Source organism: Microcaecilia unicolor, chromosome 1 (assembly GCF_901765095.1).
Source record: "Microcaecilia unicolor chromosome 1, aMicUni1.1, whole genome shotgun sequence".
Taxonomy (NCBI): domain Eukaryota; kingdom Metazoa; phylum Chordata; class Amphibia; order Gymnophiona; family Siphonopidae; genus Microcaecilia; species Microcaecilia unicolor.
In genome coordinates this window covers 582,935,685-582,959,684 of record NC_044031.1, presented here as the reverse complement: position 1 = coordinate 582,959,684, position 24,000 = coordinate 582,935,685, and the positions used below count along the sequence as shown (strand labels likewise).

General features: G+C 47.6%; 1 protein-coding gene across 1 annotated transcript in view; it reads left to right on the top strand.

Annotated features, from left to right (window-relative positions):
* Positions 1-24,000, top strand: part of WASHC5 (WASH complex subunit 5) — a 129,062-nt gene that overhangs the window by 21,462 nt on the left and 83,600 nt on the right. Inside the window, 3 exon segments of the mRNA XM_030219053.1 lie at positions 892-1,044; positions 1,902-2,015; positions 20,027-20,198. Of these exon segments, the coding sequence (XP_030074913.1) occupies positions 892-1,044; positions 1,902-2,015; positions 20,027-20,198 (439 nt within the window).

The following is a 24,000-nucleotide window of genomic DNA, read 5'->3' as shown; positions in this document are numbered from 1 at the left end:
CATAACCTACGTTTTACTTCCTGCACAGTTAATTGCCTTTTTATTTGTATTATACGTAGTAGTACATGAATTACTGGTGTTCATTTTCATTTGTGTACCGTTCGTCATGATGAAGTGACAGGGTTTACCATAGCATTATTTTCACAGCTTTGGTGGGAAAGGCTGTCCTCTTGGTTTACATTCCTGTATGCACAAGGCGATGGGAGTCTTGTAGAGTTACTGAGCAGTAGTCAGATTAACTTTCTAGAAAAATTAATATCCTGATGCCTTAGAAGTTAATTAAAGCCTGAGAATAGCAGAAGAACCCCCCAAAAAATAGAATACAAATTGCATACCTAATGTTTAATGGATTTACCAGATTATCCTTTCAGAAGTAGGTAAAGACGCTTTGCAGGTTGTCAGCTCAGTGACCCACTGACAGTGCTATACACTACCTAGGACCTGAGTTTGATTCCTGGATCTGGCCTATGTCCCTTGGGACGCAGAAACTAGATGTGAAGGTCACAGACCCCAGGGAAAGTAGATGTGCAGGCTCTTACACGGGAGTGATGCCTAGTGATCTGACTCGGCATGCATGTGTAGCAAGATGGAAATGAACTCCTCAAAAGGGATTCACCTCATAATAACCATGCTGTAGAGAGAAGGGGAGTACATCCATTGTGCATGAGAAAATAACAAAAGTTAAGAGAAGGGATGTTTTGTGGTATGTTGATTAGGAATGTTTCTCTAAATATAGATTAATAGGGGTCAGCATTATTTTGGACCCTAACCATCCTCTGCAGTTTGAAGTGCATAAAGTGTAGATATCTTACAGAACAAATCGTTCAGCTGTAGTTTGCAGGCACTAGTGACTGGCAAAGCTCTGAGTAAGTGTGGTTTTTGATATTGTAGGTTTCAGCATACCCCCTCCCAGAGCACCGCAGCACAGCTCTGGCTACGCAGGCTGCCATGCTGTACATCCTGCTGTATTTTGAGCCCTCCATCCTGCACACTCATCAAGCAAAGATGAGAGAGATAGTGGATAAATACTTTCCAGATAACTGGGTAAGTCCACATACTGTTCTTCAACTCTACACTCTAAAGTGCAGTTGGGCTCAGTCAGGGAAACATTTTTCCTGAAATAAAAGGTCAAATGACTCAACCTTTTTATTGCCAGATCCTGTGGCAGCCTTCTGTTAAAGGCTGGGTTGTCTTTGATCTAACAGCATGAGACATTTGGCCTTGATATGTTATGAAACACATTTTGATGTTGACACCCCTGCATCACTTGGCAAATTTTCCACAGCTTGACAAAATGACACAGTCCAGCTTTATATTGCACTGTGAGAGTGCCTTAGATGGGGTCTGTTCATGCTTGGCTTTTTGCTATGCCAGACATGAGACTTAGGTTCCTCCCCAGGCTTCTACACTAACTATGGGAGAAGGAGGCAGGGCTTTTACTTCTCAGCCCCAGTGGAGGGGGAGGACTGACACACAGATCATTCTCCCATTGTCATCTCAATGCATTTTCTGTAAATACTGAACAAAGGGAAGAAGGAAGATCACTGAATTTTACAATTGAGGGGTTCTCATGTTTACATTGATATTTTCTTTTATGCTTCTATGTTAAAATGTAGCTGTTTTTATTTTCAGGTTTTATAGAGACTTTTTTTTTGTTTGCTTTTGTTTGGGTTTTTTTTGTTGTTGTTGTTTTGTTTTGTCTTTATTAATTTATTCATGAATGTACCTCTGTTAACTTTGGCAAGATGTGAAGTTTATAGTTTATAAGTTTGTTTAAGTAGATTAATGAATATGTGAACCGAAAACTTTGGGAAAATTAATTTGTTAAAGTAATCCTGATGAGATATTGCTGTTGTGTTACACTCAGAGGACTGTATGGAATTTTTGCTACCCTTTCTTAGGTTATCAGTATCTACATGGGGATCACAGTAAATCTGGCAGAGGCCTGGGAACCATACAAGGCTGCCAAGACTGCTCTGAATTACACATTGGATCTGCAGAACATCAAGGAGCAGGTGGTGAATACTTTGTGGTGATATTTTAAATGCCAGGCTCGCCCAGAGCAACTACTACCAGATTTGGAATATGGGTGATTTAAAAGAAACAGAAAATGTGATAGTAGAATACAGCCTGCAAGCAGAGCTGCCAGGTTACCCAATTCTAGGAGGAAGATTTTAAACTAGTCCTGGATTTCAGGCAACTCTATCCTGACATATTATAGGATTTGCTTCATTGATTTCAGTGGGTAGAATCAGGGATTAAAAATACCACCTGCTTTGGGGAGGTAAATTCAAAACCATGACTGGCCAAAAAAAAAAGTCTCCCACCTGGAATTGGGTAACTTGGCAGCTCTGCTCAAGGCCCATCCAGTCTGCTAGTCTGTGCAGTTCCATAGACCGTAGGTCTCAACTCACACATCGAGGAAGTCTGACCAATCTGTTTTCCTTTTTATGATACCTTCAATGAATATACGTGAGATTTGCATTAGTGGGGTCATTTTTTTTTCCATGTCTCTGTCATGCATATTCTTTGAGTTTCCTGAAAACCGGACTGGCCTGGTTGCTCCTGTGGACTGGGGAAACCCATTACCATAGGCAATAGTTTTCTCTGGTTTTCCCCTTTACAATCAAGAATCCCTTGTGCTTATCTTCCCAGGCTATGTTACTGTTTTCACTTCTACTACTTCTGCCAGGATGTTGTTCCATGCATCCACCAGCCTTTCCATGAAGAAGTATACTCTTCATTTCACCTGCTTAAGTCTCATGTCCTTAGGGTTACCATACGTCCGGATTTACCCGGACATGTCCTCTTTTTGAGGACATGTCCATGCGTCCGGACGGGTTTCTGGACAAACGGGCGGGTGGCAGGCCTTTCTTAGCCTCCCCTTCCCTTACTATCTACTGCCCTGGTGGTCTAATGACCTCTTCAGGGCAGGAAAGAGCCCCCTCTTTCCTGCCCGGAGCGCTGCCTTGCCATGCATTCTGTTGCTGTGACAGTCTCTGGATTCAAAATGGCCGCCGAGAGTTGAAGCGGCCTCGCAAGACTTCAGCTCTCGGCAGCCATTTTGAATCCCGAGACCGTCACAGCAACAGGATGCAGGGCAAGGACAGAGCTCCGGGCAGGAAAGAGGGGGCTCTTTCCTGCCCCGAACAGGTCACTAGACCACCAGAGCAGTAGATGGTAAGTAAGAGGAGGGGAGGTGACCCGGGGGAGGGGAGGTGATGGGGGGGCAGGGGAGGGGAATATGTGATCCGGGGGGAGAGGAATATGTGACAGTGGGTGGGGCATGGGCGGGGCAGGGGGCGAGACGTGTCCTCTTTTTCAGAGGACAAAATATGGTAACCCTACATGTCCTGATGGTTCTTGAACTTCCTCCCTGTGCATTATTGTACCTTTTGTGGTATTTTAATTTCTTAGTCATACACACCATCTCTCTTTATGTCTTATAGAATGTTCACATTTAGGGGGTAATTTTATAATGCTGCACACAGGTAACAAGTACTCACATACTTGGGCAGAGTCTCAAACTGAAAGTATAGATGTACATCCAGTTTCAAAACTTAAAAGCGGCTTTTGCAGGGAAAGTATTTCAACAGCATGCCCTCTTGAACTTGTTCTGCTCTGCTGATTTTTATCTGGGGAGACCCCGGCCCGTTTATCCTACTCAGATTTCTTGACGGAGATAGCTGGATTTCTTTGGTACACAGTCAAAGCTTACCTGCCTGTAGTTTCTGTTAGCAATTGCTCAAGATTGCGTGGAGCCTAATTACTGCTCCCTAGTCTCTCTTTTCTCTACCTCTCCCCTGTATTGCATCCTTTTCTCTGTTCTCTTTAATTATGGCATTCCTTTCCTGTTACTCTCATTGTATTAGTTTTGTTCGTTGCTTTGCTATCTTTAAGATGAAAGGTAATTAAAATAAATAAATAAATAGTCTTTATAAATCAAATCAAGGTTTAGGGGATCAGGACACGTTATGCAGATTTCCATAGCATCCCACAGATCAATCCAGAGACGAGTGGGTTATGTCCCTGGAGATAGAGAGAACCTCAGAGGTTTAGTATATGTGGGCTTTGCATCCATCTTACCCTCAGTATTCTCTCTATCTCATAGGTGGGTGGACACATCCTGTGCAGCTCTCTGGATGGGCCTTGCTCCTAGCCTGTTCCCTTAGGTTTAGTTGAGCGTGGGGTCTTGACTAGGCTCGGCCATGTTGGGGGTACACCTGGTGGTGCTAGGTCCTCCCCCCACCCAGCCCTACATACTTCCCTTGCAGCAGACCTTTGTTCAGTAGCACTCCTGCCTCTCTCAAAAAAAAAAAAAAAGGCCTGCAGGATGGAAACACAGTTCTCTGAGCTGTTCTACTAGGGAATGTTTGGTCATTCGCAAGGAAACCGTGAGTGTGGGGCTCTCTGTTTTGTTCTCATCCCTTTAGTTTTTTTCTGCTGTGGCCAATTTCTGAGATTGATCTCTGTTGCTCGAGGCTGAATTCTTCCCTGGTAGGGAACTAGGACTCCCACTCGGCCCTTTGGATTGGCTGTCGGATCTTGTCCGGTTTCTAGAGGGCGAACCTTCCCACATGGCAGCAAGGCAGCTTCTCACCGCTAGCTGTTTGAAAGGGGGCCTTGGTCTCTTTGCGGGCTCTTCTGTTAGCCCTCCTCTCTGGTTTGGATTTGCTCGCTTTGTTGGCTTTCGGGCATTTCTTCCGGTTGGTCAATCAGGAATCTTCGCCAGCTTGGAATCTATGTTTTTTTTGTGGCTGGCCTACGTGACAGTTCTAGCCTATGGGTCTCTCCTGGCCTCTGGTTATAGGTCTTCTCAGATTGTGTGTGTGGAGCCTTGCTCTATTGCTACTCGGGAGTCCATAGGGGCTGCCCCTGGGCTGTCTGGAATAGCTTTGCGAGGTAGTCTGTTTTTTTTTTTCCACCTCCAGATGTTGTTTTTTCTTCCCCAGTTTTGGGACTCAGTTTGTATATTCTAGGGGGGTCAGCCCAGTTTTCTTCTGCGGACGTAGGCCTTTCTCATTGGGCCATCAAGTGGATTCACTCCTTAAATGGTTGCAGAGTAGTCTTCCAGTGGTTGGTCTGGGCTCTGTTGTCGCGACTCCAGTACTCTTGCTTCTACTGGTCATGAGGGCATTTTTTTCTCCCTTTCGGGATGGAGAGTTCTCTCGGGATTGCTTCTCTTCTACTGCCATTTATTTTCGTTTCGGTTCTGTCAACGGCACTACTTGTTGGGGTTTGTTCGATCGTTGTGGTCCCACCCTACTTTGGGACTGCTTTGATACATCCCACTCGTCTCTGGATTGATCTGTGGGACACTATGGAAGGTAAAATTAGTCCTCACCTGATAATTTTCTTTCCATTAGTCCCAACAGATCAATCCAGAAGCCCGCCCTTGGTTGGTAAGGACTGTTTATTTGCTTTCTCACGTTTCTTTATATTTCAACATTTTTATTGACAACAAAGATAACTACATCCATTATCTGACATAAACGTAAATGCCACCAGCAAACTTTCAAAATAGAAATACAATGATAAAGTCCATCATCAATCTTTTTGACAGTTTCTCCCATCCCCCCTAACCCTCCCTCTTTCCCCTCTGTTTGTCATTTTCAACAGTTTTTATTGATGACATCTCCAAGAGTACCAATCCACCTAAACATAACATTCTCAAAACAATTGTACAGAACTCAGTGGAACAGCACTTCAAGCATGCAACATTGCGTACAGCCATCCAATTTTGAATTACAACACTTATCCCTCCCTCCCCCCAGACCCTATTCTGTATTTACCTTTTATGTTTTAACTATTGTTATGAATGAAGACGCATTACTAGCAATTCTTTGTTATACAATAAAAGTCTGATAACAGATAATTCTATCTTAACCCATAAACTTCCATATTAAACTCCAATAATTGTGTCTCGTTCTTTGCTCTGTATTTTATTACCTCATTTAAGTCCCAACAATGTTTACCGACGAGACTTCTGAATGTTTTTCTTCAAACAAAACTTTTCCAAGCTATTATTGCATGTAACCCTTCAATTTACATAGAATCTTACCTTTTTCAAAACTATTTCCCCTTCCTCCCTCCCCCACCTCCCTCCCCTCTATCCTCTTAAACCAACTTTTAACTTCATGGCGTCCCTCTACCTCTCCCCTCAGTATAATTATCAGAGTGTAGGTTAACGTGTCCGGATTCCTCTGGCACTTCCCCCATTTCTGAGGCGGTCTTCTCTAGCTATGCCTACTCCACTTACCCCTCCCATTTCTCACGTTTCTTTAAAAAAAAAAAATTTAAACACAGCATCATGCTGCTGTATACAGTTGTGGGTATTTCCCTCCCGCAAGAGCGGTGGAGGAGGGGTCTACTTCATTTTCAATAGATTTGATAGAGGCAGGAGAGTACTTACAGACAGAAAAATTAGGACTTCCTGATAATTTTCTTTCCTTTAGTCACAGCAGATGAATCGAGGAACTGATGGGTTGTATCCGCCTACCAGCAGGTGGAAATAGAGAACACTGAAAGAAGGCAGTGACCCTGGACGTCCAGCCCCTTCTATCTTCAGTATACGAAAATTCCAAAGCATAAAGAAGAAGAAACACAACATGAACCTTTCCTCACAGTGAACAAGCGCTCCCTGAACCGGAGCAAGAACAAAAGCGAAGGAGGGACCTTCTCAACCTCTGCTTCATAACAGCATTTATAAATTCTTTGTGTTTATCTTCAAAATCTCTGTATGAATCAAAACATCTGTATAAAACAAAGGCAGACAGGGAGGGATCCTGGATTCATCTGTTATGACTAAAGGAAAGAAAATTATCAGGTAAGTCCTAATTTTTCCTTCCTTATCATCAACAGCAGATGAATCCGGGAACTGATGGGCTGTATCAAAGCACTCCCTAAATTGGGTGGGAACATGCGGCTCCGCGACAGAAAACCTGTTCCCCAAACCACGCATCCTGTTGCGCTGCGACATCTAGCTGATAATGTCGAACAAAAGAAAGGTGAGAAGCCCAGGTAGCTGCACGACAGATCTCTTGAAGAGAAAAGACACCCATTTCAGCCCACGAAGAGGACATTGCCCGCGTGGAATGCGCCTTAAACGCCTCTGGCGGAGACTTACCCGACAACAGGTAAGCAGAAAAGATGACTTCCTTAAGCCAGCGAGCTATGGTGGCTTTAGATGCAGGCCAACCGCGCTTCGGTCCCACCAACAGAATGAAAAGATGATCAGAAGACCTGAAATCATTTGACATCTGCAAGTACTGTAACAGAGCCCTGCGGACATCCAAAAGACTCTGGAAAGTCCTCCTTACAAAAGGAAGGCAGAAAAATTGGCTAATTGACATGAAAAGCCGAAACAACCTTAGGCAAGAAAGAAGGCACAGTACGTACCATAATGCCGGACTCAAGAGAACTGCAGGAAAGAGCCAGAAGCTCTGACACTCTGCAGAAGCCATGACCACAAAAACAAACCGTTTTAAGAGTCAAATCCTTCTCTGAAGCGCGCTTGAGAGAATCGAAAGGCGGTTTCTGGAGAGCTTTCAACACGACCCTCAGGTTCCAAGACTGACACGGCGACCGCAAAGGAGGGCAAAGATGTAAAGCCCCCCTCAGAAATCAGACAATATCCGGATGAGCAGCCAGGGATAAACCAGCCACTCTCCCTCGGAAACAAGCTAACACCGCCACCTGAACCCGAAGGGAATTGTAAGCGAGACCCTTCTGTAAACCTTCCTGTAAAAATTCCAACAGCCGCGAGACCAAAGCCAGCATGGGCGAAGAAGACCTCGCAGCACACAACACCCCTCAAAGATGCGCCAAACGCGCATAGATCGTGGAAGTGGACTGCTTGTGAGCCTGCAGAAGAGTAACAATAACATTGTTAGAATAACCCTTTTTCTTCAACTTTGCCCTCTTAATAGACAGGCCGTAAGACCAAAGCGGGAGGGATCTTCCATAGCTACTGGACCCTGATGTAACAGGTCCGGCAGGAGAGGCAAGCGAAACAGAGCCGCTACCAACATTCGCCTGAGATCCACGTACCATGGACGACGCGGCCAATCTGGAGTGACCAGAATCACCAACCCATGGTGCAGACGAATCCATAGAAGAACTCGCCCTATTAAGGGCCAAGGAGGGAACGCGTAAAGGAGATCCGAAGGCCACGGTTGAGACAGGGCATCCATCCCTGCAGATTGAGGATCTCTCCTTCTGCTGAAAAAACGATCGACCTTGGCGTTTGATCCCGACGCCATGAGATCTAATCGTAGAGTCCACCATTTGGCACAAACCTAAAGAAAAACTTCCTCTGCCAGCTCGACCCATGCCTGCTGTGGAAATCGGCCTGCACGTTGCTTTGGCCGGCAATATGGGCTGCTGACAACAGCACCAGGTGGCGCTCGGCCCAGTCGAAAATGTTGGCCACCTCCGCCGCTAGAGCTCTGCTCTGAGTGCCTCCCTGACGGTTGATGTAGGCCACCGCTGTCGTGTTGTTGGAAAGGACCCGGACCAACTGACCCTCCAGAGTCCTGCTGAAGGCAAGAAGTGCTTGAAAAATTGCTCTCAGTTCCAAGCGATTGATGGACCACCCCGCTTCCGTGGACGTCCACTGACCCTGAGCATAGTGGTCGAGGCAATAAGCCCCCTAACCTGTTAAGCTGGCATCTGTAATCACCAGCTGCCAAAGAGGGTGTGCCAGCGGCATCCCCTGGCGCAACTTGTTGTTGGAAAGCCACCAATCCATGCTGCGCTTTGCTGCAGGGAGCCACAGAAGCCTGCGTTGGTACTCCAGAGAGATCGAGGACCATCAACTCAGCAGGGAAAGTTGTAGAGGCCATATATGCGCTCTTGCCCAGGGAACCACTTCCAGGGTGGTAGTCATCAACCCTAGAAGCTGGACATAATCCCAAGCCTGCGGTCGAGACACCTGCAAGAGTAGACGAATCTGACTCTGGATCTTGATTCGCCTGCTGTTGGGAAGAAAGACCAAACCCAACGCCGTGTCAAAACGAACCCCGAAATACTCAAGTGACTGCGAGGGGGTCAGATGACTTTTGGAAAAACTGACCACCCATCCCAGAGCCTTAAGAAGAGTTATAACTCTGGCCATCGCAAGTTGGCTCTCTCTCTCCGAGTCTGCTCAGTTGAGCCAATCGTCAAGATATGGATAAACTCTGACACCTTCTCTATGAAGGAAAGCGGCCACCACCATCACCTTGGAAAAAGTGTGAGGTGCTGTGGCCAGACCAAACGGCAATGCGTGAAACTGAAAATGCTGGCCTAAAACTGCAAAGCGCAGAAACCGCTGATGTGGAGGCAAAATCAGGATATGCAAATATGCCTCCTTGAGGTCGAGCGAGGTAAGGAACTCCCCTGGCTGCACCACCGCAATGACTGAACGCAAGGTTTCCATGCGGAAATGTCGCACCTTCAGGGCCTCTTTGACCCTGCACAAGTCAAGGATCGGCCTGAAAGTTCTGCTTTCCAAGGCACCACAAAATCAATTGAGTAGTGACCGCAGAAGCGTTCAGCGGGAGGAACGTGAACCACCGCTCAGAGATTCAGCAGAGACTGTAACGTGTCTCTGAATGCTGCCCGCTTGATGGCAGTGACGCAGCGAGACTCCAAAAAGGCGTCTCCAACCGGAGTTGCAAACTCTAACCGGTACCCGTCTCTGATCAAATCTAGAACCCATTGATCTGACGTAACGTTGGCCCACTCCTCGAGAAAAAGGGACAAACGACCCCCTACAGAGCGAACCGAAAAGTTTACCAGCACCCCATCATTGTGTAGTACGTCCCTGGACTCCTTGCTGCTGACCGGATGCTGCAGTACGTTTGTCAGAACGAAAGGAATTCCTCTGCTCAAAACGAGAACGTTGTGAAAAACCCGAGAACCGCCCAGGGCGGTATCTCCAGGCCTCTCGAAAGCGAGGTATAGAGGACGAGGAGAAAGAGGCGCTCTTGGAAGAAGACTTTGGCTTATCCTCAGGAAGACGCTGGGATTTAGAATCCCCAAGGTCTTTAACGATCTTTTCCAAATCCTCAACAAATAAAAGGTTGCCCCGAAAGGGTAACCTCACCAGACTCTGCTTCAAGGCCATATCAGCTGCCCAATGACGAAGCCAAAGGAGCCGTCGAGCTGTCACTGTCAAAGACATCTGTTTAGCAGATGCTCTGACTAAATCATACAGGGCATCGGCCATGAAGGCCAATGCCGACTCCATCCGGGGCACGACCTCAGAGAGAGGCACAGCACCCTCCGCGGGCTGCTCGACCGCTTGCTGAAGCCACGAAAGAGAAGCTTGGGCTGCATAAGAGCTGCAAATAGCAGCCCGCAGAGCCAGGGCTGACACCTCAAAAGAACGTTTCAAGGAGACTCCAAACGCCGGTCCTGCATGTCCTTCAAGGTGACCCCTCCCTCCACAGGGAGAGTAGTCTTTTTAGTAACCGCAGTCACCAGCGAGTCTACCTTAGGAAGCCCAAAAAGAGCCAAATGAGACTCTCCAACTTGGTAAAGATGAGACATTGCCCTGCCTTTCAAAGAGCCATCCGGCTCAGACCACTGCGCTGAAATAATTACTTGGATGGAGTCATGCACCGGGAAAGACCGAGACAGCTTTCTAGTACTGGCCATCTTACGATTGAAGGAAGAAGCCTCAGGATCTTCAATACTGAGAACCTGCTGCGCATCAAAAATGAGAGCCGGGACCTCGTCGCGGTAGAAAATACGGACTCCTGAAGCAAAATAGTCCCTTCCTCCAGATCTTCCACCCGAGAGGACCTACCAGACCCCTCAGACTCCCCAAAAATAGAATGTGGAGGAGAATGAGGCGGGAGGGAGACAACATCAAACAGGGAAGAGACCCGTCTGTGCTTGAAATCAGTAGCGAGCGCAGGAGAAGATAGCAAGTAGCCAGCAGAAACTGGGGCCTCAGCAGCTGAAGGAACCCCAGGCTGCAGTGACCTGTCAGAGGACTCAGGCAGGGCTCTTTTTAAAAGAAAAGCCCGATGTAATAATAAAACAAATTCGGGGGAGAAAACGGGAGAAAAGCTCACCCTGAGCATCTGCCCCCGAACCTGAGGCAGCAAAATCATGAGAGTCCCTCGGAATATCGGGAGTGACTCCAGGCGCCCCCCTGCATTCACCATCACTCGCTACAGTGAGGTGTGTGTCACCTGGCGCTTCCAAGATGGCGCCGAAATCAGCAGGGTGAGAAGAGTCTGCCAGACGTGACCTCCACTCTTCCCGGACCTGACAAGTCAAGGCAGTTCGCGCTGCAGTCCCGCCGCGGTCCTGCGCTTGCCGCAGCGGGAGCAACACTTCACTGCTTCAGCCGCCATCGCCCCCCTTGCTAGCGAAAACAAAATGGCGGTGGCACACCAAAAAAGAAACACCCCACTCTGAGGCACTGACAGTGGGAACCCTCCCAGGAAGAGCTGAGCAGCACGTTCCACACAGCCAACTACCCAGTCAGAAGGAACTCTGGTCAGTCTGCAGCGTCTCACAAAGTGAGAGGAAAAGAGCCTCAGCAATGCTGCTTTTTTTTTTTTTTTCAACTGTGAGGAAAGTAGGAGGCAGGCAACTAACAGACCAGAAGCTGGGAGAATGGGAGATATGGGGTAAGGCAGGGACCTGGAACCAAGTATGCCCTCAAAGTGGGCACCACTAGCCTCACACCCCCTGCTCAACTGGCCCAATCGCAGGAGCCTCCCCAAGACACAAATCCAGGAGCTGGAGGGAATCAGTCCACCACCTGCTGGAGATAGAGATATACTGAAGATAGAAGGGGCTGGACGTCCAGGGTCACTGCCTTCTTTCAGTGTTCTCTATCTCCACCTGCTGGTAGGCGGATACAACCCATCAGTTCCTGGATTCATCTGCTGTTGATGATAAGGAATGGAGTTGTTCTTCTTCTGCTTTGGTATCGACAATACTGAGGGTAAGATGGATGCACAGGTCCACATATACTAAACCTCTGAGGTTCTCTCTATCTCCGCCTGCTGGTAGAGGGACATAACCCACTTATGTCTGGATTGATCTGTTGGAACTAATGGAAAGAAAATTATCAGGGAAGGACTAATTTTACCTTCAGGGCCTTTGTATAATCTGAAATTCCACTGAGGTTAGTGAAAGACTCCTGGTATTATACTTGCGCTATCTAATGCTTGAATTGTCTTGTATCTAAATGGTTAACAGCGCACAGTCTGGATGGGCCAGTTGGTGTCTGCTGTGTTTTGCTTTATCGGTTTCTTCTGATGAAAACATGAACATCTCAGCTCTTTGTATGCACAGAGAACATTTTGAAGGAAATAATCCAGCCAATGAAATTGCTGTTAGTATGCTAAGGAGGTTATTTTAGAACATCTCCATCTGTAAAAAGCAGCAGTTTCATGTATATAGGTCATGTAAATAGCTATTTTCAGAAAGCTGCTGATTTTCACATGGAGATCCACAAAATGCCAACATTTCAAGGGGGAATGGTTTTGGGCAGACCAAAAATCTACATGTCTATTCCCCATTTTACAATGGGAGTATAAATATATGGAAAACAATTTCCCCCCGGGGTTTTGGACCTCACAGAAAAGTGCTTGCTTCAGCCTGGACTTCATATGAGGAATTTTAGGGAGTAATTCTCCTTAAGCCCCCATTGTTCAGTTTCACCTTCAAAATGAAAACTAGCAGCTTCAGTACTTAAATCTATGGAAGTATACTAATGGGGGGAGAATTCTATATATGGTGCCTAAAAATTCAGCACCGAAAAAAATGCACTTAGCACTATTCTATAAACCTCGTCTAAAGTTGTATGGTTTATAGAATACACGTAGCGCCCGTTCCTGCGACTAAATTTAGTCACAGCCATTTACGCCAACTAAAGTGCACAACTAATTTAGATGTGGATCAGTCATATTTTATAACACTACGCATAAATTTTAGGAACACCTATGCCCGTCCCATGGCCATGCCCCTTTTAAAATCCACGCAGTCTGATTTACGCGCATTGCTTTATATAATACTAGGAAAAAAGGCCCGTTTCTGAGCACAATGAAACGGGCGCTAGCAAGGTTCTATAATGGTAGGGGCCCCCTCCCTCCGTCCCTCCGAGCTGCTTTCCTGCCTCCGTGTGACCGTCGGACGTTGTTCGTGGTTCGCTCTGTGTGGGGAGGGTTTTTTTTTTTTTTTTTTTGCTGCGCCTCCGTGCCTGTGCCGTTTCCATTTCGGCCCTCGAGTGTCATTGTTCCGCCCTCGACGTCATCACATTTTGACGCGAGGGCGGTGCAGACACTCATGGGCACACCGGATATCTCGGGTGCCTCAACTTCCATGGAGGCTTCATTAGAATGTTGGGGTTGCCTTTTATATATAGAGATGTTTCCATATCATCAAGCTGATCAATCCATAGACTGGTGGGTTGTGTCCATCTACCAGCAGGTGGAGATAGAGAGCAAACTTTTGCCTCCCTATATGTGGTCATGTGCTGCCGGAAACTCCCCAGTATGTTCTCTATCTCAGCAGGTGGTGGTCACACACAGCAGCAGCTCTGGCTAGGCCTCCAAGCCTAATCCTTAGGTTTTGTTGAGGCCTGGGGTTGAGGGCTCTTTTGAGCAAGTGCAAACCTGGTGGTGCCAGGTCCCTCCTTTTCTCCCCCCTCCCGCTGGCTCCGTTTAAAAAAAAATATATATATATTTTTAAACGTCTTTAAAGGCGTTTAATTCGACGTTTCTTTAAACGTTCATTGCAGCTACTCACTGGGACACCAGTTCGTTACAGCTCGGAGCGGCAAGCAGGTAATTTTACCTTTTTATAGCGGGCAGGGGGTTCCCCGATTCTTCTCCTCGTGGCAATGGCGTCGGAGGGCGAGGGCGCAAAGGGTCGCTCCCCGGATCGCTGGAGCGCTTCTAGAGGGGATGCGGGGGTTTTACAACCTGATTCGCCCTTGATGGGTGATAGTTTAGTGACCGATGAATGTCCCGGTCGTTCCTCCGGCGTGGCGGTTTTTTCCCGCCATAAACGCCCATCCCCCGCTCCTCGCCTCCGCCATCTTGGCCGGCCACGCGGCTCGGACGGCTTCTTCGGGGCCGCCCTTGAGGTTGGAGACATTAATGCCATGAACGCCCTTAATTTGGGCGACGGCACAAAAGCGGCTAAAGTTAAGCGCCGTTCTTCCCGCGCGGCTCCTTCACGGAGTTTCGCGCCGGACGCCATTTTGGATGCGCAGCATGTCTCTCCCCCGCTATTGCGAGCGCCGGTTGAGAGTGCGTCTAGGGCTGTTGCCCAGGCTGCGGAAGTGCACAGTCTGGGGGGTTTCTCCCCTGAGTTTGTTTTGCTGCTGCATCAGGCTTTCCTCATGCAAAACGCTGCCCCTGCTCCCTCTTCTGATAAAGAGGTTGAGGTTCCCAGAGGTAAACGCCCTCGGGTTGATTTCCAGGCCTTGGAGGACTTTTGTCTCCTCCGATGTAGATGAGGGCAGCGTGTCTGAGGTCTCCCAACGATCCTTTGCGGATTCCTTGGAGGAGATAGATCCCCGCTCGGATGGAGCGGATGACCCCTCTGCAGCGCGGCTTTTTAGCCCAGAGGATTTGCCCAACCTGTTGTTACAGGCCATGGGCACTTTGAAGATTTCCTCTCCGGAGGACGTCTCTCCCTCAGCCCCTGTTGGCTCTGCCATTATGCTGGGGACGAAGCGCCCGCCTAGAACCTTCCACGTGCATGATGCCATGCACACCTTAATTGCGGCTCAATGGGATGTCCCGGAAACGAGCCTTAAAGTGGCTAGGGCTATGTCCCGCCTCTATCCTTTGGCTGTGAGTGAACGTGAGGCCTATCTGTGGCCTACCGTGGATTCTTTAATCACTGCGGTGACTAAGAAAACGGCGTTGCCGGTGGAAGGTGGCACGGCCCTAAAGGACGCCCAAGACAGAAGATTGGAGGCGGCCTTAAGGTCGTCCTTGGAGGCAGCTGCTTTAAGTTGCAGGCCTCAGTTTGGGGCTCCTATGTGGCCAGGGCGTGCCGGACTATGGTGCAGCGGGCTTCCCCCTCGGATCATTCCTTGAGGGCTGATTGGCCGGCCCTGGAATCGGGCTTAGCCTATTTGGCAGACTTGCTGTATGATGTCTGGAGAGCCTCAGCTAAAGGCATGGCTCAGACAGTCTCTGCGCGGCGGTGGCTTTGGCTGAAACATTGGTCTGCTGACCACGCCTCTAAATCCCGCCTGGCTAGATTGCCTTTTAAAGGCAAGCTGCTCTTTGGGGTCGAGCTGGACAAAAACGTGACCGATCTCGGCACGTCTAAGGGCAAGAAATTACCAGAGGTCAGGGCTCGGGTTAGTACTCGTCCCGATACCTCCATACCGCCCGGGCAAGTCGGGTTCCTCTGCCCCCTCTTCCTTCAAGAGGAATTTCTCCCCCAAGCAGCATTCCTTTCGCAGAGACCGCCGTCCCGGAGGTGCTCCCTCCGGTCCTCCCCCAGGGTCTCGTACCCAATGACGGGGCCTTGGTCCACGCCCCAGTGCAGATTGGAGGACGGCTGTCCTCGTTTCTGGGCGAGTGGACCACTATAACTTCAGACGCGTGGGTGCTGGAAGTCATCAGAGACGGCTACAAGCTAGAGTTCTGCCAACCCTTAAGAGACGGGTTTGTACTCTCTCCCTGCAAGTCTCCGGTCAAGCTGTGGTAGTGCAGCAGACCTTGGACAACCTGATCCGCCTGGGTGCGGTCGTTCCGGTGCCAAAAAATCAGATTGGCAAGGGACGTTACTCCATTTACTTTGTGGTTCCAAAGAAAGGAGGTTCTGTCCGGCCTATCCTCGACCTCAAAGGGGTCAATCGGGCCTGGAAAGTGAGGCACTTTCGCATGGAGACTCTCCGCTCTGTTATAGCGACAGTGAAGGCAGGAGAGTTCTTGGCTTCCTTGGACATCAAGGAAGCGTACCTGCATATTCCCATCTGGCCTCCTCTCCAACGCTTTCTGCGTTTTACAGTCCTGAGACGACACTTCCAGTTCAGAGCCCTCCCTTCGGGTTGGCTACTGCTCCGCGGACCTTTTCCAAAGTAATGGGGGTCATAGCGGCCTTCCTGCTAAAGGAAGGAGTACAAGTCCATCCTTATCTGGACGACTGGTTGATCCGAGCCCCCTCTTATGCAGAGTGCGGCAAAGCTATGGACCGGGTAGTTGCTCTTTTGAGCTCCCTGGGATGGATCATCAACTGGAAGAAGAGCCAGCTGCGCCCGACTCAGTCCCTGGTGTATCTGGGAGTTCGATTCGACACCCAAGTGGGCAGAGTGTTCCTGCCAGACAATCGGATTGTCAAGCTTCAGGCTCAGGTGGACTAGTTCCTAGTAGCCTCTCCTATTCGGGCTTGGGACTACGTGCAGCTGTTGGGCTCTATGACGGCCACGATGGAAGTAGTGCCCTGGGCCAGGGCTCATATGAGACCACTACAGCTATCTCTGCTGCTGCGCTGGACTCCGATGTCGGAGGATTATGCTGTGCGCCTTCCCGTGGACCCAGCAGTGCGCAAGGCGCTGAGCTGGTGTACGCAGACAGGCAAGTTGTCTGCAGGATTGCCTCTGGTGACCCCGGAGTGGATTGTCGTCACGACAGACGCCTCTTTGTTGGGCTGGGGAGCCCACTACTTGGGAAGGACAGCGCAGGGGCTCTAGTCTCCTGCAGAGGCAAGTGGTCTATCAACCTCCTGGAACTCAGAGCCATTCGCTTGGTGTTATTGGAGTTCATCCCGGTACTCGTGTTGAAGCCTGTACGGGTCCTGTCGGACAATGCCACGGCTGTGGCCTATATCAACCGCCAGGGAGGTACCAGAGCGCCCCTCTAGCCAAGGAGGCTATGAGTCTTTGCCAGTGGGCGGAAGCGAACCTGGAGCAGCTTTCAGCGGCCCACATTGCCGGAGTCATGAATGTCAAGGCGGACTTTCTCAGTCGCCATACCTTGGAGCCCGGAGCGTGGCAACTATCTGCTCAGGCGTTCTTGGACATCACGAAGCGCTGGGGCCAGCCGAGCCTAGATCTGATGGCGTCATCGGCCAATGGCCAAGTGCCGCGCTTTTTCAGCAGAGGACGGGACCCTCGATCCCTGGGAGTAGATGCTCTTCTCCAACAGTGGCCGACACAAGAGCTCCTCTATGTGTTCCCGCCCTGGCCCATGTTGGGCAGGGTGCTAGACCGGGTGGCAAAGCATCCCGGCAGGGTAATCCTGGTGGGTCCGGATTGGCCCAGACGTCCCTGGTATGCGGACTTGTTCAGGCTCTCAGTCGACGATCCTCTGCGGCTGTCAGTGGAGCAGGGCCTGTTACATCAGGGTCCCGTGGTGATGGAGGATCCCTCTCCCTTTGGTCTTACGGCCTGGCTATTGAGCGGCAGCGTCTGAGGAAGAAGGGCTTCTCAGACAAGGTCATCGCCACTATGCTGAGAGCGAGGAAGCACTCTACGTCTACTGCTTACGCCAGGGTTTGGCGTATCTTTGCAGCATGGTGTGAAGCAGGCTCACTTTCTCCCTTCACTGCTCCAATTTCTTCAGTGTTGGCGTTCCTGCAAGAAGGTCTGGAGAAAGGCCTGTCGCTCAGTTCCCTTAAAGTCCAGGTAGCGGCTCTGGCTTGCTTCAGGGGCCGCCTGAAGGGTGCTTCCCTGGCTTCGCAGCCAGATGTGGTGCGCTTTCTCAAGGGAGTTATTCACCTGCGCCCTCCTCTGCACTCAGTGGTGCCTGCGTGGAATCTCAACCTGGTGCTAAGAGCATTGCAGAAGCCGCCTTTGGAACCCTTGTCGAGGGCATCTCTGAAAGACCTGACGTTGAAAGCAGTCTTTTTGGTGGCTATCACTTCAGACAGAAGAGTTTCCGAGCTCCAGGCGCTCTCATGTCGAGAGCCTTTTCTGCAGTGCACTGAGGCAGGAGTGACTATTCGCACAGTGCCTTCCTTCCTGCCCAAGATTGGTTCTCGCTTCCATGTGAATCAGCAGCTCTGTCTCCCTTCCTTTCGTAGGGAGGACTACCCAGAGGAGTACTCCGCTCTTGAATATCTGGATGTGAGACGAGTCATCATCAGATACTTGGAAGTGACCAATGATTTCCGGAAATCGGATCATCTGTTTGTCCTGTTTGCAGGTCCTCGTAAGGGTCTGCAGGCTGCTAAGCCTACAGTGGCAAGATGGGTCCAGGAAGCCATTGCAGCGGCTTATGTGGCCGCGGGGAAGGTGCCGCCTATCCAGCTGAAGGCTCACTCCACGAGAGCTCAGGCGGCCTCGATGGCAGAGGCCGGATCCGTCTCCTTGGAAGAGATATGCAAGGCGGCAACGTGGGCTTCGGCTCATACATTCTCCAAGCATTACCGTTTGACTGTGGCTGCACGGGCGGAGGCCCGGTTTGGAGCTTCAGTGGTGAGGTCAGGGATTTCTATGTCCCGCCCTGGGTGAGTACTGCTTCGGTACATCCCACCAGTCTATGGATTGATCAGCTTGATGATATGGAAGGTAAAATTATGTATAATCATACCTGATAATTTTCTTTCCATTAATCATAGCTGATCAATCCATAGCCCCTCCCAGATATCTGTACTGTTTATATTCTGGTTGAATTTTAGGTTCAAGTTTAGCCTTCAGTTACTTCAGGAGGACTTCGTGTTCAAGTTCTTCTTTCACTTGGATTCTTCAAGAGTTGAGACGACTTTGTGTTACAGTGAGCTGCTGCATTCCTCTCCCCTCCGTTTTACGGGGCTGGATTGAGACATAAATTCTGCCGGCACTCCCTCCCGCTTCGTGCGGCTGTAGGGCAGTTTTGTACCCCTCCCGCTTCGGCGGTGTTAGGGTCAGTCAGCTCCTCCCGCGGTTGCGGTTGCAGGATAAGCCAGATCCCCCCGCATCGGCGGGTGTGGTGTCCCTCCCCCGCTCCGCGGGGATGAGCTGGACGGATTCCCCTCCCCCACTTGTGTGGGGATGAGCTGGGTTAATTCCCCTCCCCCGTTTCGGCGGTGGTGAGCTGGGCAGAGTGTCCCTTCGTGGGTGTAATTCTCTAAGTGCTGAGTCCTGCGGATGGAGCTTTGATATCGACATACTGAGGAGTTTCCGGCAGCACATGACCACATATAGGGAGGCAAAAGTTTGCTCTCTATCTCCACCTGCTGGTAGATGGACACAACCCACCAGTCTATGGATTGATCAGCTATGATTAATGGAAAGAAAATTATCAGGTATGATTATACATAATTTTACCTTAGCAAGCTATGCATGTAAATCCTAATTAGTGGCAATTAGTACTGATAATTGCTTGTTGGCATCCGATTATCAGCACTGATTGACTTGTCACCCAGTTGAGTTCTGTGCACAATCAGCTATGCATGCTGATTGCGTACGGAGCTCTAGTTGCCATATATAGAATCTGGGGGATAAGGTATTAAATATACTGGCTGCTTTCAGAAGCCATGTCAGTTGCATATGGAAGTTGTGAAATTGCCACTTCCAAGTGGAAGTGTTGAGTTTGTGCTTCTCATTTTTTCCCACATGTACACTTAATTATTTATTTTGATTTAGTTCACACATTTTCCAGTAGTAGCTCAAGGTGAGTTACATTAAGGTACACTAGGTGTTTACCCTATTACCAGAGAGCTTAGTCTGAACCCCCCATTGCTTCATATACAAACTTAAGTGACTTGCCCAAGATTACAAGGAGCAGCAGCAGGATTTGAACTGGGCTTCTCTGGTTGTCAGCCTAGTGCTCTAACTGCTGTGTGGCTATTTCACTCCTAAAATGGCTTCTCGTGCTGTGCATGTTGGCAAGTACATATTCACCCTTGTGTCTACTTATATATGTATTTTACAAAAGGATCCTTGTTTGGCAGAGCCTTTTGTAAAACACTACAGAATTGAGCACAACTCAATGTGGACATCTCGATTCTTACCTCAGGGATCTATGTGAAATGGGCCTTCACATTGTATCAAACTTGAATGCTGTTTCTGCAGTTCTATATCAAACCTTCAGAGCTAATGGCTTTTATTTTATTTTTTAAATTTACAAAGGCTAGCAGATATGCTGCTCTCATGGACCGCTTGCACCCTCAAGTGCAGCAGTTCCTGAAGGAGGGCTTCCTGCGAGACGAGTTTATCCTGGACAATATTCCCAAGTTGCTGAACTGCTTACGAGACTGCAATGTTACAATACGTTGGCTGATGCTTCACACTGCAGACTCAGGTGAGGCCTTCTTCCCAACCTATAAAATGTACATTGTGGGCCACATCAGTCCTTTATATATACAGTGGATTTTTTCCAACACTAAATGTATGTTATCACCCATTTGACTGTTGTATAGTCTACCAGTGATTTCTCATCCTAGTAATATCACAGGTAAGGACTGTGAGGCTCATTTAACTTCCCAGTTTCCTTTCCTGTAAAGGCAGTAGAGATCTCTGGTTTCCACTTTATTTTTGTTATAGATAGATAAGATTTCTCTTGTGAGGGATGCATAGCTAGTGTCAAGATGACGATGCTCCCTAAGTTTTTGTTTCAAACATTACCTATCCAAGTGCTCAATAAGGTATTATGGCGCATAAAGCATTGCATCGAGAGATTCCTTACTATTTGGGGTCTCTGATTCACCCCTATATACCATCCAGAGTCTAAAAACTCTTGATTCTTCATTGTTCTTCCTAGAGGCTTCCCGAACAAGCTTGACAGTAACCAGGAAAGTGCCAATTTTTGGCTTGCCCTGGTTTTGTGGAATCAGCTTCCCCTATGGAGTTACACAGGGAGGAGTCTTTGGATCAATTTAAGGTCAAATTGAAAACTTTTTATTTTCAGAAAGCGTTTCAACTGGTTGGTTGACCTGTGATGAGCATACCTGGGATCCTGCAAGATAGTAGATTTTAGTTTGGATATTTTCTGCCCCTCATCCACCCGACTCTTCCTGTCTCTCACCTATCCACCCCCATCCTGTTAGACTGTCACTTGTTACAGAAATACAGGGAAAATGTCCACAAAGAAAAAAAGAATAAAGGTATAAATAATAGTACATTCTTATCCCTTCCTTAGACCACCATATGTGGACGGAGTGAAGCACAAACTTAAAGAGTAAAAAGGAAAATAAACTTCAAAAAAAAGACCTAGCGTGAAGCCCACAGTATAAATTTACATCAACTAACTCTCAGATTACACGTTCCCACTAGAGATGTTCTTCAGTTCAAAAAGGCTCTTAGCTGATCTGGTGCAAAAACACATATTTGACTCCTAAATAGCATATTTGACACTTGCATGGATAGGCCAGAAGAAGAGGCCCCAGTTCTTTAACTACTTTTTTCATTGCCAGGAATCCTTTTCTCCTTTCTTGTGTGGATTTGGTGACATTTGGATATATCCATATCCGTTGCCCTCAAAACCAGGACTGTTGATTTCAAAAATAGTCTCATAAATGCATTTAAATCCTGCTCAGAGACAAATGAAACTAATAAAGTAGACCTTTTACTTATTAAAAAAAAAAGAGTCTTCCAATATTGTGGTAAATCTTTATTGTCTTCTTTATTAGATGATAAGTTGATTTATATCCCCTGTCTCCTCTGTCTTACTAGGGGCATTTGGAAGATAATACATTTTATTAATAGGATGAATAGCTTCATGGGATAACTTCAGTTTTTCTAACAAGAATTTTTTTAAAAAGTTCCAGAGGGTTTAAACCTGGGTTCTTTAGAAAATTTAATACTCGGAGAGTGAGTCTTCTATGTCAATTTTTCAATTGTTCACTCTTACAATGTAACAGAAGTTTGTCTTTTACCACCACATTCAGAGTCTCCTTAACATCTTGACTTCAGTTTGAACTTGATTAATCTGTTCAGCAGACTAACAAACTCCAAAGACAATGTGAGAGAGACAGTTTTACTCACTCAATTAGCAAATTCCTGTGTAGACTTTTCCACTGTTGAATCAAGCCTTTGGAGAGCCTTCCAAACCTTTTGTAAGGTAACCACTGTGGGTGCAGCCTCTTGCACTGCTCCAACACTCTCTCCCTCTGCAGACAGCTCATCGTGACTAGCCCTCTCCTTACATCTCGCTGACACATCACGTTCCATGAAAATGAGTGCAGAAAGTTGCCAGACATGGTGGGGAGCTGACAGTCAGTGAGGACAATGCGCCCAGACCAGCAAGTTGTGCACTCCCTCAAACTTGAAGTGGAATCCCGACTTCACCCCACCATGAAAGCCTTACCCCTCCAGGCAACCACCTCCTCTCTGGTCAGCACAGTTTGGAGAGATATGCCGGTTACATTCCCGCAGGAGAAGTGGAATGTAACCGGCATATCTCTCCAAACTGCTGGACCGGAGAGGAGGTGGTTGCCTGGAGGGGTATGGCTTACATCACCCTCTTTCTCTTGGTGTGTGGCATGTTTCGCAGCAGGAGATAAGAAAACACCAGCAAAAAGAAGTGAGAGGCACACACTGGCAAGCACTCATGCTGCCATCTTAGCCACTCCCTCACTTTTCCTTTTCTAACCATGCTCAAAGACAAGCTGGTGGACTCGCATACATCTCCTCAGCCGAAACGACTCGGCTTTATTTCTACACCTCCCCACTCCCTGAAGTTATGGCCTTCCGTATTCATTCTTCACCACCTATCCTTGTCCTTCTTGTCTATTTCTCACCCCCTGTTACCCAAACAACCCTTCAAGCTTTTTATGATATAGTTTCAACTTTTTTGATTGGACCCACGCATCTGCTTATTTTAGGAGGTTTCAATATCCATTTCTCTGATCCTAAGGAATCCTCAGTCTCTGATTTTCGTACTTTTCTTTCTGGCTCAAATGTAGTCAAACATGTTTACTTCCCTACATATACTGTTGGCCAAACTCTTGATCTGATTATTACTCATAGCAGCGACTCTATTAGTAACCTTTTTAATTTTCCTATCTGCTGGTCATATCATTATCTCCTGAAATTTAATCAGTTTCTCCGCTCCTCCTCTAATCTATCTGCTCCCCATTGCAGACATTTCCGAAAACTAGGGAGCATTACCTCTGAAAGTTTGTAACCCACTACCTTGAATTCCCCTCAGATTTCCTTTCCCTTCCCCTAGAAAACCAAGTCTCCACTTGGAACTCTTATTATGTCCACTACTATTGATAGAGTTGCCCCAATTCAGAATGTTAACTTCTTTGTCTACATACTCATCATTGGTACCACCATGGCCTTAGGCTTCTTTGACGCCATCTTGAACGTCAGTGGCATAGGACTTACCTCCCAGCACACCTGTCCTTCCCGTCTCTTCAGAATCCTTAAGCAGGTCACAGGCTCATCTCAAAACCTAGCCAAATCCTTTACTGCAGACAATTTTGCAGTTGTATTTAACAATAAGATAACTCTCCTTCAGAGTTCTACCAGATCAATCACTTTACTTATATCTGATGCTTATAATATCACATAATCGTGCAGCACTTTTTCAGTTTTTCAAATCCCATCACAGTCTGAGGTTCTTAAGATAATCTCCACCATGAACTCTTCCTCTACCCCTACCGATCCCCTTCCAAACTACCTTTTGAAACAACTCTCCAGTTCTTTTATCACATAGGCGTATTTTCAAATCACTTATTTATTTACTTGGTAGAATTTATTTACCGCCTTTTTGAAGGAATTCACTCAAGGCAGTATATAGTAAGAATAAATCAAACATGAGCAATAGACAATTACAGCAGTAAAAATATTGAAATAACAATACAAAGTTTGGCATAGTATACTACTTACATGTCAACACAATTTGCACTAGAACATTTTTTTTCCAGCAACAGTTTTGTACCCTTTGCTATAATTAAGGTCATTCCTTATTAGTAGGGTTACGGCCCATGCTGTTTTTTTACGATTTTGGTGAAGTTATTTAACATCAATTGCTGGAATAAACTACAACCTTTACACGAGCATTCTACAATACAGTATATTCAATAGCCCCTGACGCAGCCCTGCTGGGCGAAACACGGCCTGTGTCGGGCAGTACTTTTGAGTGAAACATCGTTAAT